Source organism: Dromaius novaehollandiae, chromosome 20, assembly GCF_036370855.1.
Source record: "Dromaius novaehollandiae isolate bDroNov1 chromosome 20, bDroNov1.hap1, whole genome shotgun sequence".
Classification (NCBI taxonomy): domain Eukaryota; kingdom Metazoa; phylum Chordata; class Aves; order Casuariiformes; family Dromaiidae; genus Dromaius; species Dromaius novaehollandiae.
This window is the reverse complement of record NC_088117.1, coordinates 10,408,741-10,436,666: the sequence shown is the minus strand read 5'-3', so window position 1 is coordinate 10,436,666 and position 27,926 is coordinate 10,408,741. Positions and strand designations below refer to the sequence as shown.

The 27,926-nt window shown below is 58.2% G+C and overlaps 1 protein-coding gene across 4 annotated transcripts in view; it reads right to left on the bottom strand.

The window, feature by feature from the left end:
* RXRA (retinoid X receptor alpha) overlaps positions 1–22,177 on the bottom strand; it is a 122,265-nt gene extending 100,088 nt beyond the window's left edge. The window contains exons 1-2 of one of the 4 annotated variants that reach the window (XM_064523850.1): positions 19,308–19,563; positions 16,654–16,846 (exon numbers count right to left, since the gene is read on the bottom strand). In XM_064523850.1, coding sequence (XP_064379920.1) covers positions 16,654–16,687 — 34 coding nt within the window. In that variant the 5' untranslated portion in view covers positions 16,688–16,846; positions 19,308–19,563. Of the gene's footprint in view, positions 1–13,159; positions 13,233–14,785; positions 15,160–16,653; positions 16,847–19,307; positions 19,564–22,070 lie in introns of those variants that run through there. The other 3 variants (XM_064523852.1, XM_064523851.1, XM_064523849.1) reach the window with 3 other exon arrangements.
* Between the last annotated feature and the right edge of the window lie 5,749 nt (positions 22,178–27,926).

Sequence of the window (27,926 nt, the reverse complement as noted above, 5' to 3'; positions counted from 1 at the left end):
ATGAATCCATGCAGCGCTCTTCAGACTTTAATTATTTTTTCACTTTTTCTCATCATACATTATGCATCAATAAAAAAAAAAACACAGCACAATTAATTTAAGCTTGAATGGTTAACTCCTGCCTAACACTAATAGCAAAAGTGTCTGGAAACTGCAGCTCTTATTTTAGACCTCGCATTAACGCTGGAAATGAAAATAAACAGTTTTAAGAGGCTGCGGTGGGCTGGCTGAGACAGCGGATGACAACTAATAGATCTCTCCGTGAGGACTTCACGCTCCTTACGGGGAGGATCTGCCACGTACCTGCCTCCTCCTCCTCCTCCTCTTCCTCCTCCCCTGCCCTCGCACCGCCGGAGACCTCCGAGCGCTCTGCAAACGCTCGTGAATGAAACCTCTCCGCAGCCCAGGGGAGGACGAGCACGAGGCGGCTCAGAGCGCTGAGCGGCCGCGCATCCATCCTGCGAGGTGCTCAGCACCCCCGCAACGGGCCGAGCCTCGCCAGCCCCACCGTGACTCCCGGGGAGCGCGAGGGCAGGGCACGGGCGTCGGGGAGCCGGCCGGGCGCAGGAGCACCCCAAGCGCCATCACGGAGTCCCACCTTCTCCCACCTTCTCCCACCTTCTCCCACCTTCTCCAGGCGCCGGGTACGGGACTGACGCTGCGGGAAGCGCATGGAAAAACACCTCTAAGCACAAACAGGGACCTACTGCGTGCGAGCTGCTGAAAGCCACAAATCCACCAAAAAGGGGGAGAGGGCTCACAGAAGAGTTTTTAACTAAAAAAAGCCATCTTGTATGTTTTGGGGCAAAAACAACCGGAACCTGAGGCTCTGCCTAAACCCAGGCCCTACAGCTTTGCTGCTTCTCGCAGTTTAAAAGGCAGCTTGAAGCGTTCTCCAGCTTCGCTATGGAGACAAGAGCCAGAATTATTTCGGCTCCGGCGGCAGCGGCAGGTCCCGGAGCTGCCCATGCCCGGGTGAGGAGCGGACAGACAGGCTTGCGCGGGGGCTCGACACCTTTGCAAGGGTTTCCTGGGCAGAAGGGAGATCACCCAGCGCTGACGAGCTCAGAGGACGTCCCCGAGACGCCCTGCTCGCCGGCGGCCTCCCCGCAGCCTCCCCGGGCGGCTAGGAGACCCGGGCGGAGGAGGCGGGGAAGGCGCCCGCCACGGGACCACGGCCACGGGAGCCACCGCGGCGAGAGGCGGTCTGGTCACGATGGGCTGAGTCACCTGAACCGGCCAGTTTCCATCAGTCCTTCTGGCAGGAGGAACAAATAACCCTCGGGGAAAGATGTTTTTGGAGGCTGCTGAATTTTTCTTGGCACCGCTCAGAGCGGCTTCGATTCGCTCGAAAATCCCAAGCATTTTAATATAGCCGGAATATTTGCTCGGAGGATGACCGGCCCTCCGCGAAATGGTCTCCAGCCTGCAAGGAGCCAGCCCATCGCGAGGCAGCTTTCTGCTGCGCTTTACGAAGGCGCGGGTGGAGGGACACCCCGAACCGAGCGCCCGCGCGGGGCTTCGCAGCCGAGGGCCTTGGCGTGGTGGCCACAGCCGGTGGCCGCAGCTCCTCCGAGCTTGCTGCTTTCCTCCCGCGGTGACGTTGCACCAGCCCCCACGGCCCACGGGACCCTCCGGGGCGACCGCGGAGGGAAAAGGCTTCGAGGATGCTTGCGAGCATCCCCAAGAGCCCTCGGTCCTCAGCCTGCATCCAGCAGGCAGCCAACTACCCCAACCACTGAGGTCCACGTGGCCACGGGTGCCCCACCAAGGCTGGGTAACTTCTGCCGCGTCCCCGCTTTGCTTTCGCCGGTGCCCTTTGGTGGCAGCGGCTGCCAGCAGCGAGCGGCTCTAACCTCCTCCCGTGTTGACTTTGGCTGCCGTCAGCGGTGCCTCTTCCTTGGGGCCACCTCGCAGGTGGTCAGCCAGCGTCGGCACACATTTTCCCTTGGCCCGGGGGGAAAGGACTCTTTTTTTTTTTTCCCCTCCCTTTCATCTATTTTAAGATCAGACGCCTAAAATTAGCTCCGCTCGCACAATGGGCCTCTGAGCTTTGAAGCCTTCCCTCCCCAAACAGCAGCTGAAGCAAGTTGCCACTTGAAGCATTTCTACGAGCTTCTCAGGCCACCAAAAAAAGTAAATAAGCAAACAAACAGGAACCACCGAAGCCAAACCGTTCGCTCCGCGGGGATTTAAAAATAAATGTACCTGCATAAATACTGCCGCCCGCCTCTATCGGGGGCAAAGGCGCCGGCCCAAGCCCTCGCACAGGGCCCCTTTCTCCGCGAAGCCTCCGCCGCCCCGAGCACGCCACGGACCGGTGGCTGCTGCTTCTGGGGACAAAAGCGGCAAAACCAGCAGACGCCACATCACCCCGAGGGAGGTGTTCACCAAGGCTACCAGAACCAATGTTGTCCCCCCCAAAAAGCTTGACCAGGGACCGAGCAGGCGGACGGACAGGCGGACACCCGAGATGCTCGGGCTCCCAAGCCCGCGGTCTCGGTTTGCTCCGGCCGTTCCCGGAGGAGCAGGATCAGCCCTGGCTTTCGTCGCACCCCGGCGCTGATGCTCCTCGAGGGAGGCCACGCGGCTCCTCCGCACCGCGGGGCCGCAGCGGAGTCGCCACCCGCGCAGACCTCGCTCGCAGCAAAACAGTTAGTTAATATTCGTAAAGTGCCGAGGAGTTAGTTAATTGCCATTAGCTCGTTAGCTAGACTTTGCCCTTCTGAGCGCAGCTTTAAGCCGCGACCTGGCTCGGCAGGCACCGAAGTGCAGGAGCACCGGTGCGGCGAGCTCGGCGAGGGCTCTGCACTGCCGACGCGGGGGACGCGAGCACCCAGGCCCCCCCTCCCAGCACGTGCCCTCCCGCGGCCACCCCAAATAACCCACGTCCCTCCTGGGGGAGCGGCCAGCATCACCCACGGCCGTGCCAGCTCCCCTCCGCCGAGCACGAGCAGCCCCGCGGTAACGACCCTCCCGGAACGGCCCTGCACAGCCAGCTTGCTCGAACGGCTCCGCGAGAGCGAACCCGCACGTGCCACGAAGCGGCTGTGACGAACCGCCGCCGGCCCGGCCCAGCACCGGCCGGCTCCCCGGGGCCACCGCGAGAGACCGAGGCCGCCGGGGCCGGCCAACAACAACAAACACGTGCGCGAGTGACAACGGGGAAAAAAAACTCAGCGAGGAAACAATATTCAGCGGGACTCTTCCCGAGCGCGTGCTGCGGATAACGCCGCGGCCGGCTGCCGTTTATTTGCTTCGACCACGAGAGCGAACCACGGGACCGTCCTGCTCGTCCAGCAATGACGCCTGAGCCCTCGGCGGAAATTCCCGGCCAAATTCCCGCTGTGATGCCAACGGGCCGGACCCGGCGCGGGAGCCGCTGAGCCTTCCCAGCCCAGCACTGGATTTTCTCGCTGCCCATGTTCAGCGTCTCCGCCGCCGCTACTGCATGCTCTGAAACACCCCGTGGTGGCTGTTCCGCTGCCCGACCACCTATTTTGGGCGAAGGCGACAAATCCCTGAACTATCTTTTCTCGCACCAGAGCAAACCTTCCCTTCCATCGCTTCCTCCTCCGGGGTCCGTGCAGGCTGCAGGATTTGGCCCTCACCGTTTAGAGCAGCCACCTCGGCGCGGGCCGGGCCAGGAGAAAGCCAAGCAGCCAGAAGCCAAGAGGAGCTTCAGGCCCAACCGAGTTAAAAATACATATTTTCTTCAGGCCAAAGTGCAGTCCCCAAACGGCAGGAGAACCCGGGAGAAATGCGGCCGGCCCGGCTGGTGGCCCGGTGCCAGCGCGAGAACCTCCCTGCGGAGGAATCCGACCGGGGAGTCTCGCCTAATCCGCCCGGACACACCAACATTTCTTCCTGGTGTTACTGGGTTGGGTTTTTTCCGTCGGCTCAGCAGATCTGCCCTTTGCTGGGAGGGCGCGAGCAGCCGTCGTCCGAGCCCAGCTCCGGGCGAGCCGGGGGCCGGCATCGGGGCACGGCCGGAGCAGCAGCTGCGGGACCTCACGGCTCGCTGGGTTTTCTCGGCACGAGGCCTGGGATTACAGGTGGAAGCTGGTGCAAGAGCGTGGAGCCTTCCCCAAAAACCACCCCGTGCCTCAGTTTCCCCACGTGCAGCGGGGACAAGCAGCACCTCCCGCAGAGGAGGTGCCCCTGCCTCTCCTCCGGCTTTCGGTGCAAGGACGCTCGCATCTTCCCGATAAACCCCGCGACCCCAAGCAGCGCCGCCACCAACACGTTTTGCTCCCGCAAAACGCAATCCAGCCGTGCCACGGACGCTTCCCCACTGCTTCGGTTCCTGCTCGCGGCCGAGCACCAGCGCAGGACGCCTGGGCCCCCCCGCCGATGCAGGACCCAGATGCTCCCCAGCAGCTCCAGAGGGACCGCGCGGCCCGGGAAGGGAGCCTGCCGTCTGCTCCGGGCTGCACTCAGCACCCGGCGGTAGCCAGCCAGGCTTAGTTATAGGTCGCTTTAAATGAGCGCTGCTCCCGGGAGAGCGCAGCCCGCGGCACGGCGGCACCGGGGCCTCCTGGGCTCTGCAGCGGGCGGTTCCGGCGGCACCGGAGCGCTGCAAAACCCCGTGCAAAGCTGAGCTTGCAAAGGAAGCGTGTGCTCCCAGCCCGCAGCTTTGCAAACGTTTCCCTGCAGCAGCTTTATTTATCCATTTATTTTTCCCCCCAGCAGCAGCGGCGGCACTGGGAGCCCGGTCGGGCTCCGCTCATGAGCTCTTGCCGGCAGCGGCAGCCGAGGAGCCGGTGTTCACGCCGGGACCCCGCCACCACGAAGCCCCCGGGGCCGCGTCCACCTCGGCTCACGCCGCCGCCCCAGCGCAGATTTCTCTCCGAAAGCATTTCCTCTCCAAACCTGTGGTTTGGGGTTTGTTCGTGGGGTGTTTTGCTTTGCTTCGTGGAGCGGAAGCTCATCGATCCCGGCGTAACGAGGACGTCGCCGGCGGCGGTGAGCCGTCGCGGGGCCCGGGGAGACGCAGGCACCTGCGAGGGAGCGGGTGAAGCCGCGGTGCTCGTGCGAGGATGCCCGCCCGGCCCGGCACCTCCTCGCCTCGGCCCGCGTTGTTTTTTGGTACCAAGTCACGGCACGGCCTGCCGGAAAATAAATCATCAGCCGCAGCGACGATAAAGCCAACCAGGTGGTCTCAGTTTGGACAGCGGCTCAAAGCAGCAACAGCCCCCTGGACGAGCCACCTTCCTCGCCCCGGCTGCTCCCCCTTCCCAGCCTGCTCCTGCCCCGGAGCCAAAGGGAAAAAGGGGGAAAATAAATAAATAAATCTGTGCACGCCTCTCCCCGAGCGCGGCCGGCCCCGGCCCCGCGGGAGCATCGGCCCCAGCGAAGGAGCATCCCGGCTCCCGCGGGATGCGGCTGCGACACGCAGCGATGTTCTCCCTTTCTCCTCTCGGAGGATTAGACACATGTCTTTTCCCTCGCCGCTTTGTAAAAGAGAGAGAGGCTTTTCATCGCCGCTGCTCCCCGGGGGAACCTCACTCTTCCCCTCGGCCGTGCTTTCGCGGCTGGGACGCGGGCGGGGAGGAAGCTTTCCCTCGTCTCCATCACCCGCACGGCACTTGGGCCTCCCCGCGCCGAGCCCCAGAAACCACCCCGGCCAAAATCCCACCCCCCTATTTCACAAGCGGGAACGTCGTTGTGAAACCCAGGTCATTAAAAAGGAAGGAAAAGAAAAGAAAAGTAAAACAGGGCAGAAGGGAGCGGGAAGCGGCTGCAGTGCTCTGCCCTCGCCTCCCCGCGCCCCGGCTTCGGCACGCTGCAGCTGCATCTTCCACCGCTGCTTACAGGGATTTTTTTTCCCCCCTCTCCTCCCGATTGCTGCAGAACTGGTCACATCAAAGAGGGAACCAAAGCTTCAAACTGGCCAAGCTCCACGTCTCAGCGTCCCGCTCGCACACACCAAGCCGTTTTAATTGTCAACCATGCTGCAACGTTTTTTTTATTATTATTATTATTATTATTATAATTTTGGGGCATCCTTTTAAAACGATAGAGGAAATCATCCGAAAGAAGTTTGTTCAACTAGCCCGTCAGGTTGAGGAAGTGAAATTAAACCAGGAAAAAAAAAAAACAACCCTGAATCCTAATAAATCACACATCCACACACGCAGAACTGGAGAAATCTGGGCATGCCTCCAGAGCCGAGCGAGCGGATGATAAACAAAACAAACCGAGCGCTGCCCAGCAATAAAGGCTTCGCGGGGGAACTTCTCGCCCTGGAATCGCTTCCCGTGGCTGTGCCGCAATGGGGCAGCCCCCTTCCCCAGCCACACACCCCCAAAAGTCCCTGTGCAGGGGCTTGGACAGCCCTTTGGTTCGGGGACAGGCTTAAAACCCACTGCCTTGCCCCACAGCCGTGCTCGTGCTCTCGTCCGTGCTGATGCTGGCCCGCGCCGAGCCCCGGGATCCGCACGTGGGGCAGCGTGGCGGGTCCGGGCGGCCCCACGGGGGACCCACCCCGGGCAAGAGACACTCGCAGGCGCCCGCGCAGGGAAGAAATGCAAAAAAATCCACTAATGGCCTTGCAGAAAAAAATGCAAAAGAATTGCAAAAGATATTGCCAAAACATTGCAAAAAAATTGCAAAAAATATTGCCAAAAAAGCAAAAAAAAAATTGCAAAAAAGAAAAAAGAAAGGGAAGGGGCAGAAGGAATAAGGGCGAAGATATTGCAATGACATCCCCCAGATACCCAAGTGCGTGAAGAGAGAGGCAAAATATAGCACGCAGGAGACCAAAAAGCATCAGCCGAGGCTCCAGCCGGTACTTTTGGATATCCCCTTCCCATCGCTGGGGATGCCGCGAAGCGACGCCCGCCCCTCGCGGGGACACAGGGTCCCCCGGGGGCAGCAGGGGAGATGGCTGTGCCACCATTCAAGGTCTCCAAGCCGTGAAAAGGCCACTGGGCACCTTCCCACCCCGGACTTTAGCCCGGGAGCAGGGCCGCTGCTGCAATACCGGAGCCCGTTTCGGTGCCCTGCAGCCTCCGTCGGGCCGCGGCGCCCGGCGTGCCAGGGCTGCCGGCGAGCCCTCTTGTGCCAGGGCTTCGCACGCCGTTTTTTAAAAGCGGGGTGATGTAATCGAGCGGTATTTATAATGCTGAAAACCTCCCAAAGCTCCCTCTCTTCCAGCTCCCAAGCACACTGTGTACTCTTAATAAAATAATTGCCGTGATGAATAGCTCCGGATAACATTCCTGCTCGGCAGCTACCGGCGGGGCCAAGAACCGGGACGGAAAGTCTTTTTGTCTAGCGCTCTTTTAAGGTACGTTCTGGATTTCACCTTTTCACGGCAAAACACGCACTGAAGAGTCGGAAAAGCTTCCGGCATCACTCCGAGCCCCCCACCAAGCATCGCTCACCGCTCGCAGGCATCGCCCACGGGCTCCCTCGCGCCACCCCGGCCGCGGTGCCGTCTCAGTGACAAAGTCAGCACATCGCCACGGGTCAATCTCGGCCCCTAGTTAAACCGAAGCGATCTTGAACCGGCTCGATGAAGTCGATGCAGACGGAGCTGCCTGGTCCGAGGCAGGCGGCCGCATCCGCGGGATCCCCGGTGCCTCCCGCTCGGGCCCAGGCTGCGGGGCCGGGTCGCTCGCTTTCGAGTCCTGATGCACCCACGATTCCCACGCCGGTAATCACGGAGGCGGCCCGATGCACTTATTAACTCGCAAAGGGGGGTTTGGTCGGGCATCACGCTGGCTTCGCCTCCGCCCGCCGAAGCCGCCCTCCGCGGGCAAAGCGAGCTGCTGCTCCCGGGGCCCCGCCGCCGGCCAAGGTGCTGCGGCAGCGCGGGCACCTCGCCACGGGACACGCCGGCTGGAAGCAGCTGCTTGGGGTCCCTGCATTTGGGGGGAGTCCTCCGGACTCCCGCAGCCTTTCACTCGGGGCCCGATTTGTGCCGTCGCACTGATGCTCGCACGCGTGCACGTCCCCGCTCCGCGCGCCGGGGCTGCAGCTCCGCGCCGGCGAAACGCGGCCCATCCTGAAAGCCGACCACGTCCAGCCCGGGAGGAAAAAAAGGAGAGAGCGCACGGAAGCGGACACGAGCCGGGATGGCATCCCGGAGCGCCGCTGCCCGCGGACCCAGCCCCCGAGCCCCGCGCTGCGCCACGGCAGAGGGAACCGCGGCCACCAAGGTTATCGCTTCGGTGCTCGGCCGAGCGCGAACGCGCAGCTCGGAAAACAAAAACGGGAGAAGAGGACGGGGGAGCCGGGAAGAGGCGGGGGAGAGGCCAGCTCACCCGAAGCCCATCTTTTCCCAAGGAAGGAGAGAGGGCTGGTGCCAAACGAAAGCGCGTTTCCATTTCAGGAGAGTTTCTGGGAGAATAAACGCCAGATCCGTTATAAAACTTTATCTGCGCGTGCGAGAAAGGGAGCAAGCGCGGCCAACTACGGCACGGAGATGTCATTATTTTCATGCATCTGCCTTACCCAATTTTATTTAGTTGCTTTCTGCACCATTTCATGCTCATTCTGCTGCTGAGCTAGACAATTGCTTTATAACTCTAGGGTGCAATTTCGCCGTCTGCGAGGCACGCACGCGCGGGGCCGCCCGGCTGCAGCGGCACCTCCCGCCACCCCGCTGCTCGCGACTCGGGCTGAAATCTTTAAGAAAATACAAAGAAATAAGAGAGAGGCAGGAAACTAAATTAAAAGCCGAGGCGCAAGGGAGCATCTCCGGCACGACGTGCTCGGCAGAGATGTGCTGCCCGCGAGCAGAGCTGACCGCGGAGCCCACGGCGGAGCCGGCCAGCACTTATGGGCCGGGCCAAAACCGGAGAAACGACCACCGAACGGGGCTGCCTGCACGCCGAGCACCCCGCAGCCGGGGGCTGCAAGGGCTGAAGCAAGCCAAACTTCACAAACGCGAAGGGGACACGAAGCTAACAAGCAGACGGGAATGCCGTCACTGTTTTATCGGCCACAGATAGCAGGGCTGCACCCTTCATCTCCTCGCTCTGCGGTGCTCGCTGAGGGTCGCGGCTTGCATGAGACTCAAACCCGCAGCAACAAGGAACCTGACCGCTGCCTGCAACGGGTTGCCGTGCCACCACGTCGAGCCCGCTGGGGCCTTCGCGTGGCCCTCAAAGCCCCCGGAGCAAGCAACTAGCCACACAAGTTGCCAGAGCTGCTTTTCCTTCCACTTGCTGCAAAAAAGCTTATTAAAAACGAGGAGGGGAACAGGGGCACCTGGGAAAAGCCGCTCCAGCCTCGTCCCCGCACATCTCCCACCACCTCCGCGGGCCACGAAGGAGCCACAGCGGCAGCAGCATCCTCGCCGAAGAGCCCCGGCTGCCACCAGCCGCAGCCCCGCCGCCTCCCTCTGATGCCGCGGACCACCAAAGCCACCGGCTGGACCACCAAACAACCGGGGACCACCAAAACCTCCAAACCACGGGGGTTTCCCGCGGGGCGCGAGGCTCGCGGAGGGAGGCATCACCTCCCGCCAGACCAGTGCAGGACCAGAGAGCATCCTGTGCCGGATGCTTAATAAAACACATATTGAGGACATTTCTCTCTTGCCTCGGGTTTCGGAGCACCTGGCTCGCACGCAGACCACCTTTGCAAGCCTTTCCCCGCTCCCAGGCCAAAAAGCAGCTCGGTCGGTCGGTCGCAGAGCGGCAGGATGCTCAAAGGACTCCCAGAGGGTCCAGCTCTCCCCCAGGCTGGGGGCGAGGGGATGCTCGCTGCCGCCTCCGCCGCGGGCCTCGGCTTCCCCGGCTTCGGCCCCCGTCGTGAACTGGGCTGCGGCCAGAACCGCAGCCTCAAGGGGCAACCTGGAAACTTTTACTGTAGATCAGAATTAAAAAAAAAAAAAAAAAAAAAAAAAGCCATTTTATGCTTACGAGTGGTCTGTTTGAACAGGATTATTTCTTAACTCCATGTTAAACAACATTTCAAAGGGGGAGAGGCGTGTTGGGGCTTAATTTGATGGTTTTCTTCCCTCCCCAGTGAGGGGATCGTTCTCCCCGTTTATCTCAGAAAACACCCTCCATTTTGAAACGCTCGGTCTGTTCAAAATAAAAACTCAGGTTGTTGCACTGATTTTCTGTACTTTGCTTTTTTTCCCCCCTTTTTTAAGCAAAACGTGCTCAGAGAAGGCAAGTCCTCCACTTCCACTGGGGCAGCGGGGCGTTCTCCGAGGCCGAGCTGCTTCTGCCTGAAAACCCACGAGCAGCCGGGGCGGCTCGGCGCGCGGGATCCTCCGGCTGGGCTTTGAAATCCTTATTTGCAAGATCATTTCATCTGCGTCGCGCTGCCTCGATGCCTGAGCCGCCTTGGGAGGGGCACGGCCGCCCCTCGCTCCCCCCTGCCCTCCCTCCGCACGCGCTTCCCTAGGAGCAGCGGCAGCAGGAGGAGGAGGAGGAGAGGGGAGGAATAAAATAAAAGACGAGCAAAGAGGAAAACGTCAGAAAGCCGCTTTTTATGTGCGTGTCAAGCGTTCAAAGTTATGCCGGAGTCTAGTCTTTAAACGTAATAAAATACAGCAACTCCTGACAAAACCAATTAGAATAAAGCCACCCAGGCAGCTTCCCCCGTCGCTCCGCGGCGCGGCCGAGCCGGAGAGCCCACCTGGGCCTTTTCGGAAGCAATTACGGCATCGCCGGGCCGGATCCTGCGCGCAAGCGAGCGCCGGCAGCCGAGCACCGCTCCGCCGGAGGATGCACGGATGCTCCGTGCCACGGGGCTACCCGGACCTCAGCTACGGTCCTGGGGACGGTGCAGCACCCTCCACCGGCACCCACCCGGGGTGGCCTCGGCTGGGGACACCCGGCAGCCCGGCACCCTGCCCCGCGCTGCCGCTCGCTTGTTTTCTCAGCCGTCCTGCAAAAATAAAAAAATCCCAGGCGGGAGCCCGGCTTATTGGAATCCGCCCTGCTCCCCGAAGACAACACTCCAGCAGAAAGGTTTTTAACCCGTTTCTTAATAAACATTTATTTTCGCGATCGAGATATGGGTGGAACGGAGCCAGGGTGTATTTTCCAGTGAAATGTTTTGATTCCCCCCTCGTTTTTTTTTTTTTCTTCCTCCAACAGGAGCAAAATGCCAATAATAATATTTGCAATGAATAACTAAAATTCTGCGGCTTTCTCCCCCGCTCGCTTTTAAATAAATAAAATGCCCTAAATACGAGAAGTACAGACGCGCTCTCAAACGCAGCAGGGCGACGTGGAGTAAATTCACGGCCTCTCAGAGGATTTATTCAACTGTCACAGCCAAGATTCGGATAAAGACAAAAATTCCTCTCCGGCTCGTTTTGCATGCGTCGACGGGGAGAGGTCAAGCCCTATATCACACCTTAGCGAGAAAGAGCAGAAAACTCGCTGCACTTCACCTCCTGCTCCTGCAGGGACCTGATCCTGCCCGTCACCCGCGACCCCAAGGAGCTGCTAAGCCTGGTCCAGACGCGGGTCACGGCATCTCCCTGTCCTCGCAGGGACGCCCGGGCCAGCGGTGCCACCTTCCCCGCGCTCCACAACTTCTCTCCCTGCAGCTCTTCCTACCAGCTTCGAATTCCCAAAGCTGCTGCCGGTGGCCGGGGGTGGCCCAGCCGCCGCGTGCTCCTTCCCACCCGCCCCGGGGTTTTTCGGGCTGCGACTGGCCTGCGAGGAGGCAGAGCATCCACCTCCTCGGTGAAGATGCCGCTACCCCGGGGCAGGGCGGAGGGCGGAGGGACCTCGCGGAGGTCGCAACCAGCAAAGGGACCTCCAGGAGGGGAGCAGGCGGCTCCGGACGCCCATCAGCTGCTGCTTCCCCCCAAGAGCCTGACCCATGGCGGGGGGGGGCATCCCCAGCCCACCCGCTCCCCTCCCTCCCCCAGCACCCACCACCTCCTCAGGGCAGAAGAACGAAAAGCAGCAAGAATAGGTTTCCAGCGGCCAGCGCGAGCCCTGGTGAAAGCACGGCGCCCCGAAGACGCCGTCTCCCTTGGTGGCTCCCGCACCCACCACCACCTTGGCCTGAGCGAGCCCTCGCCTCGCTGCTGCCCCCCATCCAGAGGGGGACCCCCCCCCCCCGGCAGCTTCGGGACAGCACGGCCCCCCCGAGGAACAAGCAACGAGACGTCCCTCATCATTTAAGACCTTGCAAAAGGGAGCTCTGCAGCCCCAGACGGCTGCTCGGGAGGCGGCTGCTGGACCGCGAGGTGTTTATGAGCCTCGACCCGCGGCCGCTCCGGCATCCGCGGGGAAGCCCGTGCGCCGGGAGATGGGACCGCGGGCGGAGGGGCCTGGCCGCCAAAGGCCTCCCGGGAACAGGCTGGGGACGTTCGCCAGGGCACGGGGACGCACGGGGATGCGGCGTCCTCTGGACAGCCTCTGCCTGGCATCTGCCCCCGGCTCCGGAGACGAGCAGCCGAACGAGATCCTACTATTACAAGTGCCCCGAGCTGGCCCCGCTTCCCCCCGCGACCTCGGCAGGGGGATCCGAATCGCGCCGCGGGCAGGGCTGCCCGGCACCTCCGCGCCGTCACCCTCCGAGGCCAAACCCAGCCGAGATTTTGCCGGGGCCTCGCCGCAGCGGAGCCCGAGCGCGGCCCCCGGCTGCTGCTGCTCGCTGCTCCGGCCCCTGCTGGCGTGCGAGGAGAACGGAAACGGCACCGGCCTCACGATTTTCCCCCTCTCTGCCTGCGGACGCCAGCTCCCAGCCGGCACCCCGAGCGGGACGGGGCTGGCGAGACGCTCGCGCGCTGCAGCGTGAGGCCCCGGCCCCCCGGCACCCCCGAGGCTCCCCTCGCTTTCGGGCTCTACCTGCCTCCCGTGCGCCGAGCGGGACCCAAACCTCCCGTTCCGGGACCCACCGACCTTACAACAAAAGCACAGTTTCTCCAGCAACCAGCAACCACAGGCCAGCGGATAAAGTTTGGGAGCCGTTTCTGCAGCAGCACAACACGCAGCGGGTTCAGACCCGGATGGCGCGTTTTAAACAGCTCCCGCAAGCACCAAGGCTGCTAACAAGCAAGTGATGCTGCGTTACAATCCCCCCCCCCGGCCCCCCCAGCGCTGTCTTTCCCCTGGATGCTCCGCTAAACCGATGATCCTGGCATCCTCTCGCTCCCCGCCACGCACGCGTTGAGAAACGAGCAGATAAATCAGTTGTTTTTCATTTGCACCAGTGTGCAAATCCCTACCCGAGACCGCAGCAAGGTGACACCCGCTCCCCCTTCCCTCCTCCGTCAAAGTCAACATGACTAATAACTCGACGTTTTATTTAGCATCCACGGTGCATCGAGCGAGCTCGGGGCTGGGAGGAGACGCGAGGATGTAGGGACCTGAGCCTGCCCGTATCACCGGGGTTTGGACTCCCTCTTCCACGAGAGGCATCAAGGAAACGTAAATACTGAAGGCAGCCACCCCCCGGGGTTGAACCACTGCTGTGCAGCAGGAGATGGCACTTTCTGCCGCGGCGGGTTGCGTTTGAGGACTCCCGACACCTGCACCTGAGCCACCCAAAACGAGTCTCTCCGACTTTAAAGCGGGACCGATCCGGGGGCGGACGCTGCAGGTGAAACGCTTTGAGACTCGGCAGCAACTTCGGACAAGTCAACACGTTCCCTATCTCCCGGCGAGACCGGCGGCTCGGGGGCGGCCAACCCCAGGGGGACCCGGCTCCCGCGGCCCGAGCCCCCCGGCCGCAGCGGTCCCGGAAACGCTCCCAGTGGGCAGGGCCAGCCCCGGCGGCCGCGACGCTGCTTGTATTTATTCTGCTGCTAGAAAGGAACGATTTAAACTGCAATTCTTAAGAAAACCACACACAAAGATTGAGTGCCGACGCGAAGCCAGGAGAAGCCCGAGCGCAGAGGTCGCTCGGCAGGGCTCGGGGCACCGCCGCGGCCCATCACCGGCGCCTCGGGGCGGAGGTGGCAGGACTGATCCCCCCTTTCCCGGACTTGGCAGGCGGCTGCTCCGCGAAAGCTGCCTCCCCTGCCTCCAACACGGAGCTCTGGAATATCCCTGCTGGAGCCGCGACACAAGGAGGCATTTGCCCCTACAAGCCACGACTTGACTCAGCCCCTGAAACGATGGCAAAACCCGGCTACAAACAGACTGTAAATGTAACTAAAAAGAAAAGAGGAGAAGGAAAAAATAAGGAGGAGGAGGAGGAGGGCGGCAGGCTGCAGGCGGGCCGGAGGACGACCCGCAGGGCAGGACGGCGGCTCTGCCCGCTCCCCTTCCCCCGGCTCGGCTGCGCGCCCCAGTCGCCGCCGGAGGAAGGTGGAGAGCGAGAAAAGGGGGGAGAAAAAAAGGGAAAACCCGAGGGAGGACAGCGCGGGCGCCGAGCCCCCCCGCAGCCGCGGCCCCCCCCCCCCCGGCCGAGCCCCGCTCCCGCTGCCCCGTTTGAAAATGCCGCTTGCGCCGGCGCCGCTGCGCCGCTCCCCCGCTGCCTCCGCCGCCGCCCCCGGCCCCGCCGCCCGCCCGAGCCCCCTCCGCCCGAGCCGGCGGCAGGGAAAAGAAAACCCGAAATAAATAAATCCAGCGGAGCACAAAGCGGGGCGCAGCCAGCGCAGGCCCCCCCGCACTTTCCCAGGCGATGCCCCGGCGCTGACACCGAGCCCCCCCGGCGGCCGCCTGCCCGCGGCGGGGCCGGGGCGCAGCGCATCCCCCCGCCGCCCCCTTCCCCGGCCGCCCGGCGCGGCCGCCGCCAAGGCGGAGGGGAGGAGGGGGGAGGTCGGCCGCTTTTCCTTTTCCCCCCCCCCCCCAATCCCCCCTTCCTCCCGCGCCGTAGGAATTAAGAAGCTTTTCGAAACAAAACTCACCCAGCGGCAGGAAGTGTTTGGTGTCCATAGCTGGTGTTTAACTCATGCCAAAAGGATTGGTGAAGAGCGGCGGAGGCGAAAAACACACACACACACGGCGCGCACAGGGGAGGAGAGAGAAATCAAAGCGAAAGGGGGAGAGGGAGGGGGGAAGGGAGGCGGAAAAAAAAAAAAAACCACGCACACAGGGGAAAAAAACCCCAAGGGGAGGAGTAGAGGGGGGGCCGGAGGCTTCAGGCTCGCATCGGCGGCTCCGCGGCGGCGCAGGCAGCGCGGCCGGGCGCGAGTTGCTGCAAACTCCCAGCACTGTAACTCCGGCACTTGGGTCGGCTGCGCTGCGCTGCGCGCCGGGGCCCGCGCAGGGGGGAGCGAGCGCCGCGACCGCCCCGCAGCGCCCGACCGCCCCGCCGCGCCCCTGCGCGCCCGCGCAGCGCCGCCCGCCCCGCCGCAGCTGCGAGCCCGGGGCGGGGAAAAAAATCAGTTTTAAAAAAAAAAAAATAATAGCGTTGGGGTGGAAAAAGCCGCCGGGCTCAGCGCCCGCGGGCGCTTGTGCGCGGCTCCGGCAGGCCGCGCCGGGCGGGCTCGCTTGCGGGGGGAGTCGGGGTGGCCGGTCCCCGCGGAGGGGGGATTGGGGGTCTTGGGGGGCGCTGGAAAGCCCCTGCCCAAGCTGGGAGGCCTCGCGCGAGCCGCCACGCAGACCCCAGCCCCGCAGGAGCCCGAGCTCTGCACGGCTCTTCCCTTTTCTTGGTTTGTGTCACAAGTCAGTCGCTGTTCGAAACGCAGTTTCTTTCATTTCCCATAAAGGAGGCACAGCAAATAACTCCGGGAGCAAACTCTTACCTCCTCCCGCCACCATCGCAGCCCGCCGGGTACCACCCCATCTCCACCGCCGGCCGCTTCCAGCAGCAGCTGCAGAGCGGGGCCCCGGCCCCCTCCCCTCGCCAGCACGGCCCCACGTTTAATAAATGGTGCTCAGCCTTTTACGAATGTGTATTAGTGACTTGATGGACCAAAGCGACTCTACTATGCATGAAGCATATTAAGCATCATATCGACCCTGGCTCTCGATGGCTGTAACGTGCATAACAAGCAGGCTCCCTCCGTCCGGGGGCTGCAGCCACCCACACGCAGTGAGGACACGGGCAGGGAACGAGGGATACAGGCGTGCAGGAAGCCCAAAATGACATCAGGGCTGGGCTGGGCTTTGGGGCTGCACAGGCCACAGGGGCCCACAGATGGTGGGATGGGGGAAGCAAGGACCCTGCATCGTGCCAGGCTCCGAGGGTGCTGCTTTAAGGCAGACACAGGGGAGAAGTTGCCACGAAGTGCGAGGGTTTCCGCAGCCCATCGCCGCACTCCGCATGGCAGATGAGGTTGTGAAACATTTCCGAGCCTCCTCTTATCTTCTGTGATTTATTCTTGAATTGGCAAAGCGTCTCATGGCATGAATAGTAGCAGTCTAGCACCTCCTCCTGCAAGTCCCTTATCTTTCATTGCCATACCCCTATCACCTGTATGCACCTATCCGTCTCTGCTGCCTATCACCATAGTATCTAAATCCACACAGGAGAGGCCAAGAAAAGGCCCCAATACCCGATTTCCCGCACAACAGCTGCCTGCTCTGCTGCTTGCATCTGCCAGGGGACAGGCCTTGCCTCCACTTTTGGGCAGACACACACAGACTGTGAAATGAGGGGCCCGCAGCTGGCAACCCCTCCGGATCCTCGTACAGACCAGCTCCAGACCCCTGGCACACCGAGCAGTAATGATGCATTGCAATTCAGTGGCTTTAATTATAACAGGAACAAGAAAAATGCCAAGAGGACCCATTTTGCGTCAGAGGCAAGTGGCTGCAAACTGACACTCACGCAGAGCTGCAGAAGTTAGAGCAAAATAAAACATCTTGGATCCTTTTTATCCTCTGCTCCTGTAATTTCAGCATGTCCAAACAGATTTTGGTGTGTGTGTTTATAACTGGTAACTTCATTTGCTCCCAGGCTGGGACCTTATATGCCAAGTTTCATCTCCAGCTCAGTTTTTATGGCTGAGTTACATTAAGTCCTAGGAGAAAAGGGGGAAAAAAAGGAAATGCGTAAGAATATAAAAGAAATGAGTTGTTAGAAAAAGCAGGTCCAAAGCCTTAACACATGGGCTGGCCGGGAAAAAGTCATAGATCTCGTGGCTGCCTGATGACAAAAAAGGTAGAAACAAACTTTCAGCAGAAACTGCAGCTCTGTGGTGCCTCAGCACACCCGGGCGATAAGGAAAAACCCATTGAAGGGCAGTTTGCTGCTCCCTCCCACCCCTTGCTGGGGCAGATTCAGGCTCCCACATCTGCACCACACAGATGCCATCTGACCCGTTGGTCCCCTAACGGTGTGAGATAAGCGTGGACCTTTATGGATCCGAGCATGTCCAAGGCAACCCGATAGCCCGCCGGCCGGCGTAGATAGCTTACTCCACTGCGGAGCACGAGCCGGGGATCTGGCTCCAAACCTCAGGATCCCAAAGCACGCCTGGGTTGATAGTTACACCAGATACCAGGGTTATTAGACCCACAGCTGAAAATCTACCTTTGTAGCCTCTGAAACATGAAATTACCATAACTGGTGTACATTTCATGCTCCTCTCCCACCAAGCAGTTTAGAGCAAATAAAATTTCTCCCTAACCAGCCTGTAACAGTTCGTGTTAGATGTGGATCTACATGTTAATTGCGGTGACAATAACAGGTCTGATCCTGCAGTCCTTATTTGGGTAAAACCTCCCACTGAAGCCAAAGTAATTTTGCCCCAGAGAAGGCAGCTGGATACAGTCCCACATTTCGTTTCTTGAAGATGCCAGAAGGTAGTAAGGATATTTCTGTGATGTTACAAACCTTTTCTTTCCCTTTTCCCCCTGCCCACCTCCCCCCAGTTCTTTAATGCACTATTAATTTAATAAGCTCCACCAGGCTGCCTGATGCTGTGCTTAGCTTCAGCATGGTGCTTCCTAGCTAAGGACTTCAATCATTGCAGGGGGGACCCAAGATAAATTTTACAGATCATTGGCTTGTACATCTGCTTGATGCAGGGACGCTTGAAGGTCCTACACCATCTCAGCTGTCTCATAAAACTCTTCAAGTGGCTCTTATTCTCTCTGCCCTTGAGTAACACAAACACCTTTTAGCCTGGGATCCTAAGGAATGAAAGCTTATGCAATGGTGTGACTTGGGTCTGTCTGTCCTCACCTGAACAACTTTTAATCCTATTGACCAATTCCAGCTCAGTTTGATGAAGTAGGTACCACGTTCCTTCACACTTCGTGGAAATAGATGTCAGATGAGTTAGAGGCACCAGCCTGCAGGGCAGCTCAGCCGTGCCACCTTGCTGGGCACCAGAGGCTCCACGTGAGGGAATGCCTTTAGTGGACCCCCAAATCTGAGCAATGCCACAGCCCAAAACCACAACTTATTAGACACTGGAGAACCCAAGCACAAGACAGGCACACCTGGAAGCATGCTGCTTTTCACAGCTCTGCTTGGTCCTGTGCAAGCTGCACATCGCAGGGCAGGCTGGTCCTTATGCAGCAGCAGCACGCACCTCCCAGGCTGCATTTCACTGCTGCAGCAGCTGAGCCAGGTGGGCAAAAGCTTCTCTCTCCACCCTCACACTCTCCATCACCTCCACATGTGCTTGAGACATTGGGGGCCAAGGGATTTGGGTGCTTGTGGGTGTCAGCAGGAGGGAGGCACTGAGTTGCTTTGGGAGACCAAGAGCTGAGAACACATCCAGGTGAGAACTGGGTGTCTGGGTCCAATAAGGGGATGTGGAAATCACAGCTCCATGCCTCCCCCCACTCCAAGTGATTTCAGCTCATCTTTTCCACAATGCAGAATTAGCTGATGGGACAAAAGCAAAACCCACTGTGGTTCCCTGTTTCATACCCTCTTACACAGTAGGCAAAAGTATGCATTTCCCTCCCCAGCTGCATTTTATTACAAATTTAAGAATAAATAAAAAGTGTGAGTGAGGAAAGAGATGGAGAAGCTCCCAGGGCCATTTCTGAGCTCTGTCTCCCCAGCACAGCCAGGCTCCTCTCCCTGGGGTCAAGGCAAGATGGGTGGCTACAGCTGCCCTGATGCAGGAGCAAGGAGGATTGCAACCACACTAGGGTCCCAGCAGCACAGGCCAAGCTGGACCAGTGCCGATGGGAATGGGGCTCAGTGCCCCATCATCCTTCCCCAAGAAGGCTACGTGTGACCCTACCAATCTGGCTGCCTACATGAGATGAAACCAGACGTGGCTGGGGAAAAGGCACCTTCCACTCATGCACATCTGGTGGTGGTCATCTACCAGTCTCCTCCTCAGCACCAGCAAGCTGCTCCCTCTGAAGTCACTGCAGGCCTCAGAGGCAGCAGGCAGAGCACCCTCCCACCTGCCTCAGGACAGCCCCACCAGTCCTGCCACCCCAGAGCAACCCAGCACCATGGGGCCTTCTTCTACCTGGGGTACCTGGCTTATAGGTCTTCGGGACAGGACTTACCTCATGTTCTCAGGGGTGAGGGTGGAAATCTCAATGCCTTTGCTTCCCAGCATCGGCCAGGCTCCATCTGCATCTGGTGGGGATGTAAAGAGACCCAGCAGGGCTTCCCAGGACAGACCAGCAGCCACAGGACTACACATGTACCCTAGAGTCTGAAAGCAGGGAGAGTCCCCAAGCACATGCCCAGCCGGCACTCTCTTGCTGGTCAGCATTGCCACCAAATCCACAAACCATCTTTGCAAAGCCAAGCAGCTGCAGAAGATGGGTCCCCATTCCTAGAGGGACTGCCCTTGCAATCCAGCACAAACTCAAAACTGAGGCATTTCCTTAAGTGCTGGAGATTGAAAGCCACTGCTTTGTTTTTCCCAGCAGCATTTAACAGGCTGATGATGTTTATGAAGTGAAATGCACATGATTTATTTGATCTGCTGGAGTAGGAGAGCTGCATTCCCACGCCAAGGACAGGCAGAGACGCACCACATTTTCCTCTTTTGGAGACCGCTCAGATAAAATAACATATTGTACAGTCAGAAATACTGCGTTGTACTGTCAGCTGCTTCAGAATAGGACATTAAATGCTTATTAGAGACCTCCTAACTTCCAAGCCATAAAGTTGCATTTGTTCTTGTCCATCTCTGCATATAGAGTATGTCTTAATAAAGTGTTCAAGCAGTTAGAACAGGTTTGGGGGTGAGGTCTCAGCACACCTGGCTCTAGTCTGGATCTGGCTTGAATAGTCTTGGGGGAGGTTTCCTCCCTTGTGCTTTGCTGACAGATTGGGTTTAACATGCTTCACCTGGTTTGCAGGGACAGTAGCTCAATCAACTGCTTTGCAGAAAGTCTGCAAATGGAAAGTCTAGATCTGCCTTTTATAACACCTGGAGGATCTCTCTATTTCTTCTCATCACCCAGGCCAGGGTCTGACTGCCAAGGAAACCAGCAAAGAAAGCATTAACTGATGGAAAATGAAACGCAGTACATGAACTCGGAGAATTACAGCGCTTTGGGGAAAGCACATGGAACATCACCCATCCAGCAAGCAGGGCAGGAGCCAAGTCCTCACCTGAGGTGGATCAGCAGCACACAGCCCAGGTCACTGCCTTGGCAGCAGCTGGAGCTCCCACCCTGCCCTGTCACCCACTGGTGGGAGTCACAGCAGGGTGATGCCTCAGCTGCTGCTGCTCAGCCTCGTTCCACAGCAGTGAGCCCATTTACACCTGCTTGCGGATGTGACCCAGTCCCTTTCAACAGCACCTTCTCCGCTAGCCTTTTCCCAGTGCCTGCATACAAAGCATTTTGCAAATGAAGTGTGAAGATAATATGTTTTATCGTGGGCATTTATTACTGACGATTGTTGTATAAATCTCCCTCCATTCACATACATATACATAAGGTGTATATAAATATGCAGCCAGTATCTGGCAGTACCCAGAGCCTTTTTGACAATGTCAGTGTAGCCCCCCATAAAGATAGCGGGAAATGATTCATAATATTTATATGACAGACATGATATGAACTGTAATAGCCTGTTGGGATCAAGAATATCCATAGGTCTCTGTCAGCCACAAATGTGATTTAAATATTATATATGTGGCAACTGTAGCATTAGTAATATGATAGCTGTTATTGATAGTGGTCATAAAACGCAGTAGTTTTGCACTGAAGAATGTGAAAAATAATCTAGTGGTTTTCCTAATGGTCTTCCCAGCAATGCATTGAAAGAAACTGTATTTTCAATGCCTCCTTCTCCCTCCCCTCTCCCGCCTTCTCCCACCCCCCCCCAAAATTGCCATCCAGTTCTATCAGATTACCACCAAGGCCATATTTTACTCTGCCGATGTCAGTTTGTGGCATCTCAGCCCCCCGGGTCTATCTGGCCAGGCTCCAGCTGGCTGTGCAAATTTGGGAGGCTGGGGAGGGAGGGGGGTCCCTGCAGAGCCCCCAGGGTTGTTGGCGAGGCCGCTCGGAGGCTGCGCACACCTCGCAGCAGCTGGGAAGGCCAAGCCTTCAGCGCTTTCCCAGGCTGGAAGAGGGAAAGGCCGGAGAGGGGCTTGGAGAAGCTGCTGCAGCGCCTGGCCTGCGGTGGGGAGGCGAGATGCTTATCCAGCGGGATGTGCAAGGTTGTTCCCTCCTCTGCACCAGCGAGGGGTCCTCAGCAGGCATAAATCAGCACCGACCCGTAAGAGCAATGCGTGCACTGGTTTATGCTCACCGGGCTTCCCAAGTGGGGGTCTTGCAGCTCAAGAGGGGAAGCGAGGATGCCTGAATCCTCTTCCCTCCACAGACCTGGCCCAGCCAGAAAGGTCCCCTGGAAGGATCAGTCACAGCTTCACTCTTCCCCACATCAGTTCAGGGCAGAGGAGGATGACTAGAGAGTCTGCTCATAACCAAGGGAATCTTTGATCCTCTGCACACACCAGCAAGCACCCACCCATCCAGAGCCCAGGGGCTGACAACACCGTCCCTGAATTATTTGCTCTTCAGCCACTGCACACCCCCAGGAAAGGCACAGCATGGAGGCAGGCAGGAGCTGAGGGACCATGGACTAGTGCTTGGAGACCACCACCCATGAAGCCTGACCAGCGTCCAAGCTTGGGCAATGGCCTCCATCACTGCCAAAGGATGGAAGACTGCCCCTTCCTCCTGGCTGCCAGCCTGCCTCCCTCCCCTCCCAGCCTCCATCCCAAGCCTTGTCCAAGGGCAAGCAAGAGGGCAAACACGCTCCAACCCAGGATCACTCAGCAACCACCACACATTACTTACATCAGGCCCTGTTTTCCCTCTGTGGGCAGGATTCAGCAGGTAGAAGCAAGTCCTGCCCAGGTGAAGAGTCCAGTAGCTCAGGAAGGTCCCTCGGATACAGCCCATGCTAGTCTTGCCCAGGGAGTGCTGGACCACCAGAGCAATCCAGGAACACAAACCTCCCCCAATGCTGACAACCAGGACCCCTCATGTAAATCCAGCAGCACTGCCCTAAGTCCAGAGGAGCTGCTTATAAAGGCATCAGTCTAATTGTAATCAGGTGTTGTGTAACGAGCTCAGGAATTAACTCCTGATATGCCACTAGCTGTGTCTGAGGCAGAGGAGCAGCCTCTGAGCCAGGTCTTGTGATGCTGGTTACAGCCTTGCACATCACAGAGAGCAAATCAAGGGAAGGAGACAGGCTCCCAGCAAGGCAGACCTCACGGCAGAGCATTGATCAGCTCTCCAGTGTGTCGCCTTAGAAAATGAATTAATTAGAGTTAAGTTACCGTATCTTTGGGAAGGAGCCCACTTGTGATCTCCTCTCCGACTGATAGCAGAGCCCTCTGTGCTTGGTGCGCTAACTAGTGCGAAAGGCCGTCCCGTGGGCAGCCCCGTCGCGCTGCTGCCCTAAGGGATTTCCTTCCTCAGGATTACATTTTAATATTTTAAAGCAAACAGGACATACACATTTCGATTTAATCCACAGCAGCAGACTCTTAGTGGACAGAACTGGGCCTCAGGAAAACAGGGATGTGTGCAATTCATGGAGGTAACAAATGGACTCTTAAAAGCCCGTTAGTGACTCTTTTGAATCCAGAGCAGCTAGGGAGAATGGACTAATTTTTTCCCACTAAGTGAAGCTGAATGAAGGCTGCGATCTGCCAGCTCCACAAACGCCAGAGCGGGATGAAAACGGTGGCCACGCATCCTGAGCTCCACTCCTTGACGATCCCCTTCCTCAGACTTGTAATTTTACCACTATAGTGCATTTTATAAAGAAAAGCAAAAGTACCTTTGAAAGTAAGGGCCTGGCTACATTTCTGAGGCAGTTTTCCAGATCATTGGCATTGCAAGGATCCTGATCTTCCTCTGCCTCAGCCTGCTATAAACCACGCATCGCTCCCAGGAAAACCGTGGGCCTATTCCCCCTGTTGTTTACACTAACATAAATCAGGGATTTACTCAGTTGAAATAAGTGGAACTGCACCAGTATAAAACCAGTGTGAGATCAGAATTACAGTGCTATAAAAGCAGCATGAGATTAGAATCAGTCTCAGTGTATTAGAGAGATGGTTTGAGGAAAGCCTAGGGAAATTAGTAATTTTGAAATTGGGGGGAAAAAATGGCTTGTGATTTCCTGATGATTTGGCAAATCAAATCCTCAAGGCCAGCACTCATATTCCTTCCTCCAGCCGAGCCGCCTGTGCTGGCGTGCAGCCCTGCAAGAACGGCGTTTCTTTATTATTTCTCTTCTGGGTGAAGCAGCTGCGAGATGCTTTGTATGAAGATGCCGTATAAAAATAAATGGAATCGAATTAGGGAAACAGCTAAAGTCATTTCTTCTCTGTCCTCACATTAATCCATTTAGGCTGATTCTTTGGGTGCTCCAAAGGGGATTTGCATTACTATCTTGTCAGTAGCCACAGTCCCTTCTTCTCCTCTCAAACGAGCCTCGGCACCTTCTAATTCGATGTCTTTTTATTATTCTTCCCCCTCTGCCTTGCCTCCGCTTGGAGACTTCAAGGAGATTTTTACAGGGCTATCAGCTTCCCTCGCAGGTTGGATTATGCCACGATTTGCTCCAAATTGCAACGAGCAGCAACACTCTAATGAGATTTTAGGGACTTGAAATAAGGGAAGAGAAAACAAATGCCGTCTTTTAAATGAAATAATGATGCGTAAGGCCTGAAATATAATGAGAAGCATATCAGCGGCAATTTGATTTGTTAATGGAGCCTGTGCATTGATATGCAGCGGCAAGCGCCCGCGAGGCAGGCAAAGCAGTCCCGGAGTCCGGGACCTGGCGGAGACCGCAGCGACTTCCCAATCCAGGGTGGATTTCTATTGCCCTAAAATTAAATGTTGTTCCCAAGAGGACCAATTCCAGAAAGTCCCAGGGCCCCTGCTGTAAGTAGGTCTGCCTAGATGCTCATCGCCGGGGTCTCGCGTGGCCTCGCGGTCCCATGGATGCGCAGCGAGCGGTGACACAGAGGTCCTCCTTGCCGAGCAGGGCTGGCGCTGGCCGGGCGAGGGGCGTTTTGGGGACTGCCCTGCCACGCTGCTCCGCTGCCAGCCGGGATGCCCGCGGCATCGGCCCGTGGGATGCGGGAAGCGCGTGTGCCCCGCTGGCCTGCAGCCAAGGCTCTGGCGGGCGCAGCAAAGCCCTTGACTCTGCAGCGCGGTGGCCCCTGGCGCGCTCCGAGGGCTGCGGGGGACAGCGGGGACGTTGGCACGTGCCGCTGCCCCTCCGGCCTCGCTGCCGGCAGCGGAGCGGGGAGCAGGCACGCGCAGAGCTGCACGCGGGAATGGGTGATGCTGTGCGTTAGGTCCCCGCTCTGCCGAGGCCGCGTGCCAGCTGCCGGGAGGTGGCTTTGCAAAGCCGTCCCTGCAATATCCCAGGAAAATCACTACGTTCCAAAACCGGTGATTTTTATCCTGTTCTGTGTTGGCAAAAACTGGAGGCCTCTCCGAATTCCTCGTGAAAAAGTGGGAGATCCCAGATGGAAGATTGGGATGTCCACTGAGGCAGCAGGTCTTGTCCTGCCCGGTCCAGCACAAGTGCTTAAACCTGGGTCTCACCCTGCGAATGAGTACTGACCGCTGAGCTGTGCAATCCGCCTTTCCCTCCTCCCTGGTCCCAGCCAGGGTCCTGGGGAGGCTTTTCGTGCAAAGCTTCGATTGCAGCTAACCGGAATTTCCCAGCAGAAAAGCAGCTCCGTCAGAAAATCCCCGCTCGGCTCCGGCTCTGCCAAGGGTCCGGGAACGGCCCCCCGCCGACGCGCAGCCCATGCAGCGAGCACATCCAGCAGCTCCCTGTCCGCCTGCACCCGGAGCCGCAGAGCGTACCAGGCCCTGTAGGTGCTTCGTTCTGCTTTTGCGGAGCGGTAGCTCCCCGCGGGGCTGCTCGCGGCCGCCGCACCCCTGCCTCCCTCTTTCGGTGCCGGGGTTTCCGAGATGCAGCCGGGGTTTCGGCTCGCCGGCTGCTGACGCTGCATAGTTCAGTAAGAGAGACACATTGCACGGATTTCCAGGGTAAATTACGAGACCATCCAACATAAACATTTTGAAAGAGATGGCAGAACAGGGGAGGAAAAGAAGTATTTGGGGGCCAGATCCTGCTGCCATTTCCACTATGGGAGACTGGAAGTAACTTCCCAGCTGAAGGGGCCTTGACCACCGTGGAGGGGCTGCTCTTGGCGGAGTTTCGGCCCCTTCCCGTGTTGCCCTGAGCTCTCAGAAGAGCTATAAGGGTTTGTAACGTTTTCTGGAGTATTTTTGTTCCATAAATGCGACAGACCCAAATTCCACCTCAAACAGGTTCACGCGAACGGAAAAGCATTTGGCACCGAAATGTCACCTCACGGGCTGATGAGCAGCTCAGGTAACATTTTCTCTTGGCTGTTGGAGAACATCTGTTTCTAATGCTGCTCGGAGCGGTTTTAGGTACCGCTGCTGTGAAAGCCACAGAACTGCAATTCATCAGTGCACCTCGTGCTAGGAAACACTATCATCCTAAAGAAATTAGAGAAATAACAGCAAAAACTTGATGCATTAAGGGGTATTTGCACAAGCAACAGGTTGCAGGATTGGGCCTCTAGCAGAGGGCCCAAACCACCGCCACCAAGGGCGATTTGCTCGAGTCAGAAATGATCAATCTTTCCTTGCTTCTGCTGTTAAAGTTTTGCAGCTGCTCTGCTGTGGTGGAAAGCGCAGTAAGGCAATAACCGGCACGGGGTTATTTCCCTCGACCACGTTTTCTCAAGGATCAATAGTTCCAGGTATTTTCGCCGTACAAGCTGCTCCGGTGTGTCCTGGCTGCAGAACGGATCACTCAAGGTCGAGGACTGGCTCGCGTTCAGCGGCTCAGCAGGCAGCGGATTTAGAGTTGGTTTAGATGTGGTTCTGGGCTTTGTGTAACTCCTGAGCGGTTTTGATTTAAAAATTAGCTTTGGCATCCGTAGTACGTGATCATCCCCTAATACGCTCTAAATACCTCGGCGGCGCGGAAAGCGAAGCCCGGCGCCGTGCCCGTCCTCCAGACCTCCTCCAGACGGGCACCTGAAATTCGCCTCTAAAGCCAAATATTCCTTTCTGCACCTATCGCTCCCTTTTTATCTGGCATTTTATTGATGCTCAGGTCGAGGGCTGCAGCTTTCAGCAGGGAGATGGACTAAACCGGGAGCATTTGCAAAGCCTGGAGCGTTTGCAAAGCCTGGAGGAGGCAAAAGGAAGGAGCCAAAGGTGCGGAAAAAACCCGAAATGAAATAAAAAAACCCATTTCAGTGCAAAGTGAGTGCCAGGGCTGCACGATGGGCTCTGCCCCGCGCGGCCGCAAGCCGGCGGGCGACCGCAGCCACCCCAGACCTCCCACCGGCCGCTGGCGGTGGCACTTGGCAGCACCTAATTACCCCGGTGGGCACCGGCCCGTTAAACCCACCGCCGCACAGAACGAGCTGCTGTTCGTTTGGGGGGCGTGTTCAGTTTTTGGGCTTGAGATTATTTTTTCATAACCTACCGATGAGCTTGCGGCTGTGGTTTTTTTATAAACGTGGCGAAACCGGGGTAATTGGAGATGCTGGGTCTGCTGCGAAAGCTGAATGCAAAATAAAACGTTATTGCAAATAATAACACTGCTTGTGCGCTGCGCTGTGTAAGGGCTCAGCGTTGCGGTGATTGCTTCATTACAGTGCTCGCTCCTGCTAAGACTTTTCTGTTGTTAAATCTGGCTCAATAGGGGCCTGATCCTTGGTTAGAACTTCACTTTTACTAATAAATAGAAATAACAAATGAGGTAAGGGCCAGGCCAGAACGGCCTGGTTTATGAATCAGCATAGTGAAAACTGGCCGTTTTCCTATAGCTCTCCTACGGCACAGGCACACACGCAAACTCCATGCACATTTATTGGCTGCTGGCGCTCGGAAATCAAGCTGGAACGATGCTGTAACCTAATTATCGCCCCGCTACGATGTGCCAGGCAGGAAGGAGGGCGCGCGCGTTGCGTACGCCCCTGCGGCTTGCAGCAGCCCTGGCCGCTTCTCGCACCGGTCGGATGAAATCATCTCGTCCAGGCAGGATTTTCGTCCCTGCAGGTCCCCACGGGGCTGGCGCGGGGACTTGGGCCACGCAGCCAGCCGCTCTTCAGGGTGTTTCAGTGGGAGACGGAGCTTCCCGGCTGCCAGGTTTTGCAGCTGGAGTTTCCATCCCCGGAGAGGTGCTGGGAATGCGGGAACCAAGGAGGCGACTGTCACCGCAAGTCAACAGGAGCTGGGCAATTCGACCCCTCTCTCCGTGCGCGTGAGCATGTTCTCCATGCAAACATGTGCACGTGCTTGTGGCTATTGGTATATGCACACAGATATGTCTATTTGTACATGCGTGTGTTTGCATGCGTGCATGCATATGTGGCACGTACTCACAGCGAGCCCACGTGTATCACCTGCTCCTCCGTAATTCTGCCCCGTGATTTTCTGCATCCCGGGCGATTATTATCGGAGGTGTGAAGCGGACGCGGCCGTGCTTTGCTACGCGATACGATCCTATCGTCACAGTAACGTTATATCCAGGCGGAGTGGGCCAGATCCGGCCCCGGCGCTGGGGACGCCGGGCTGCTCCAGCCCCGCGGTGCCGGCTTTGCACCAGCATCACGCTGCGCC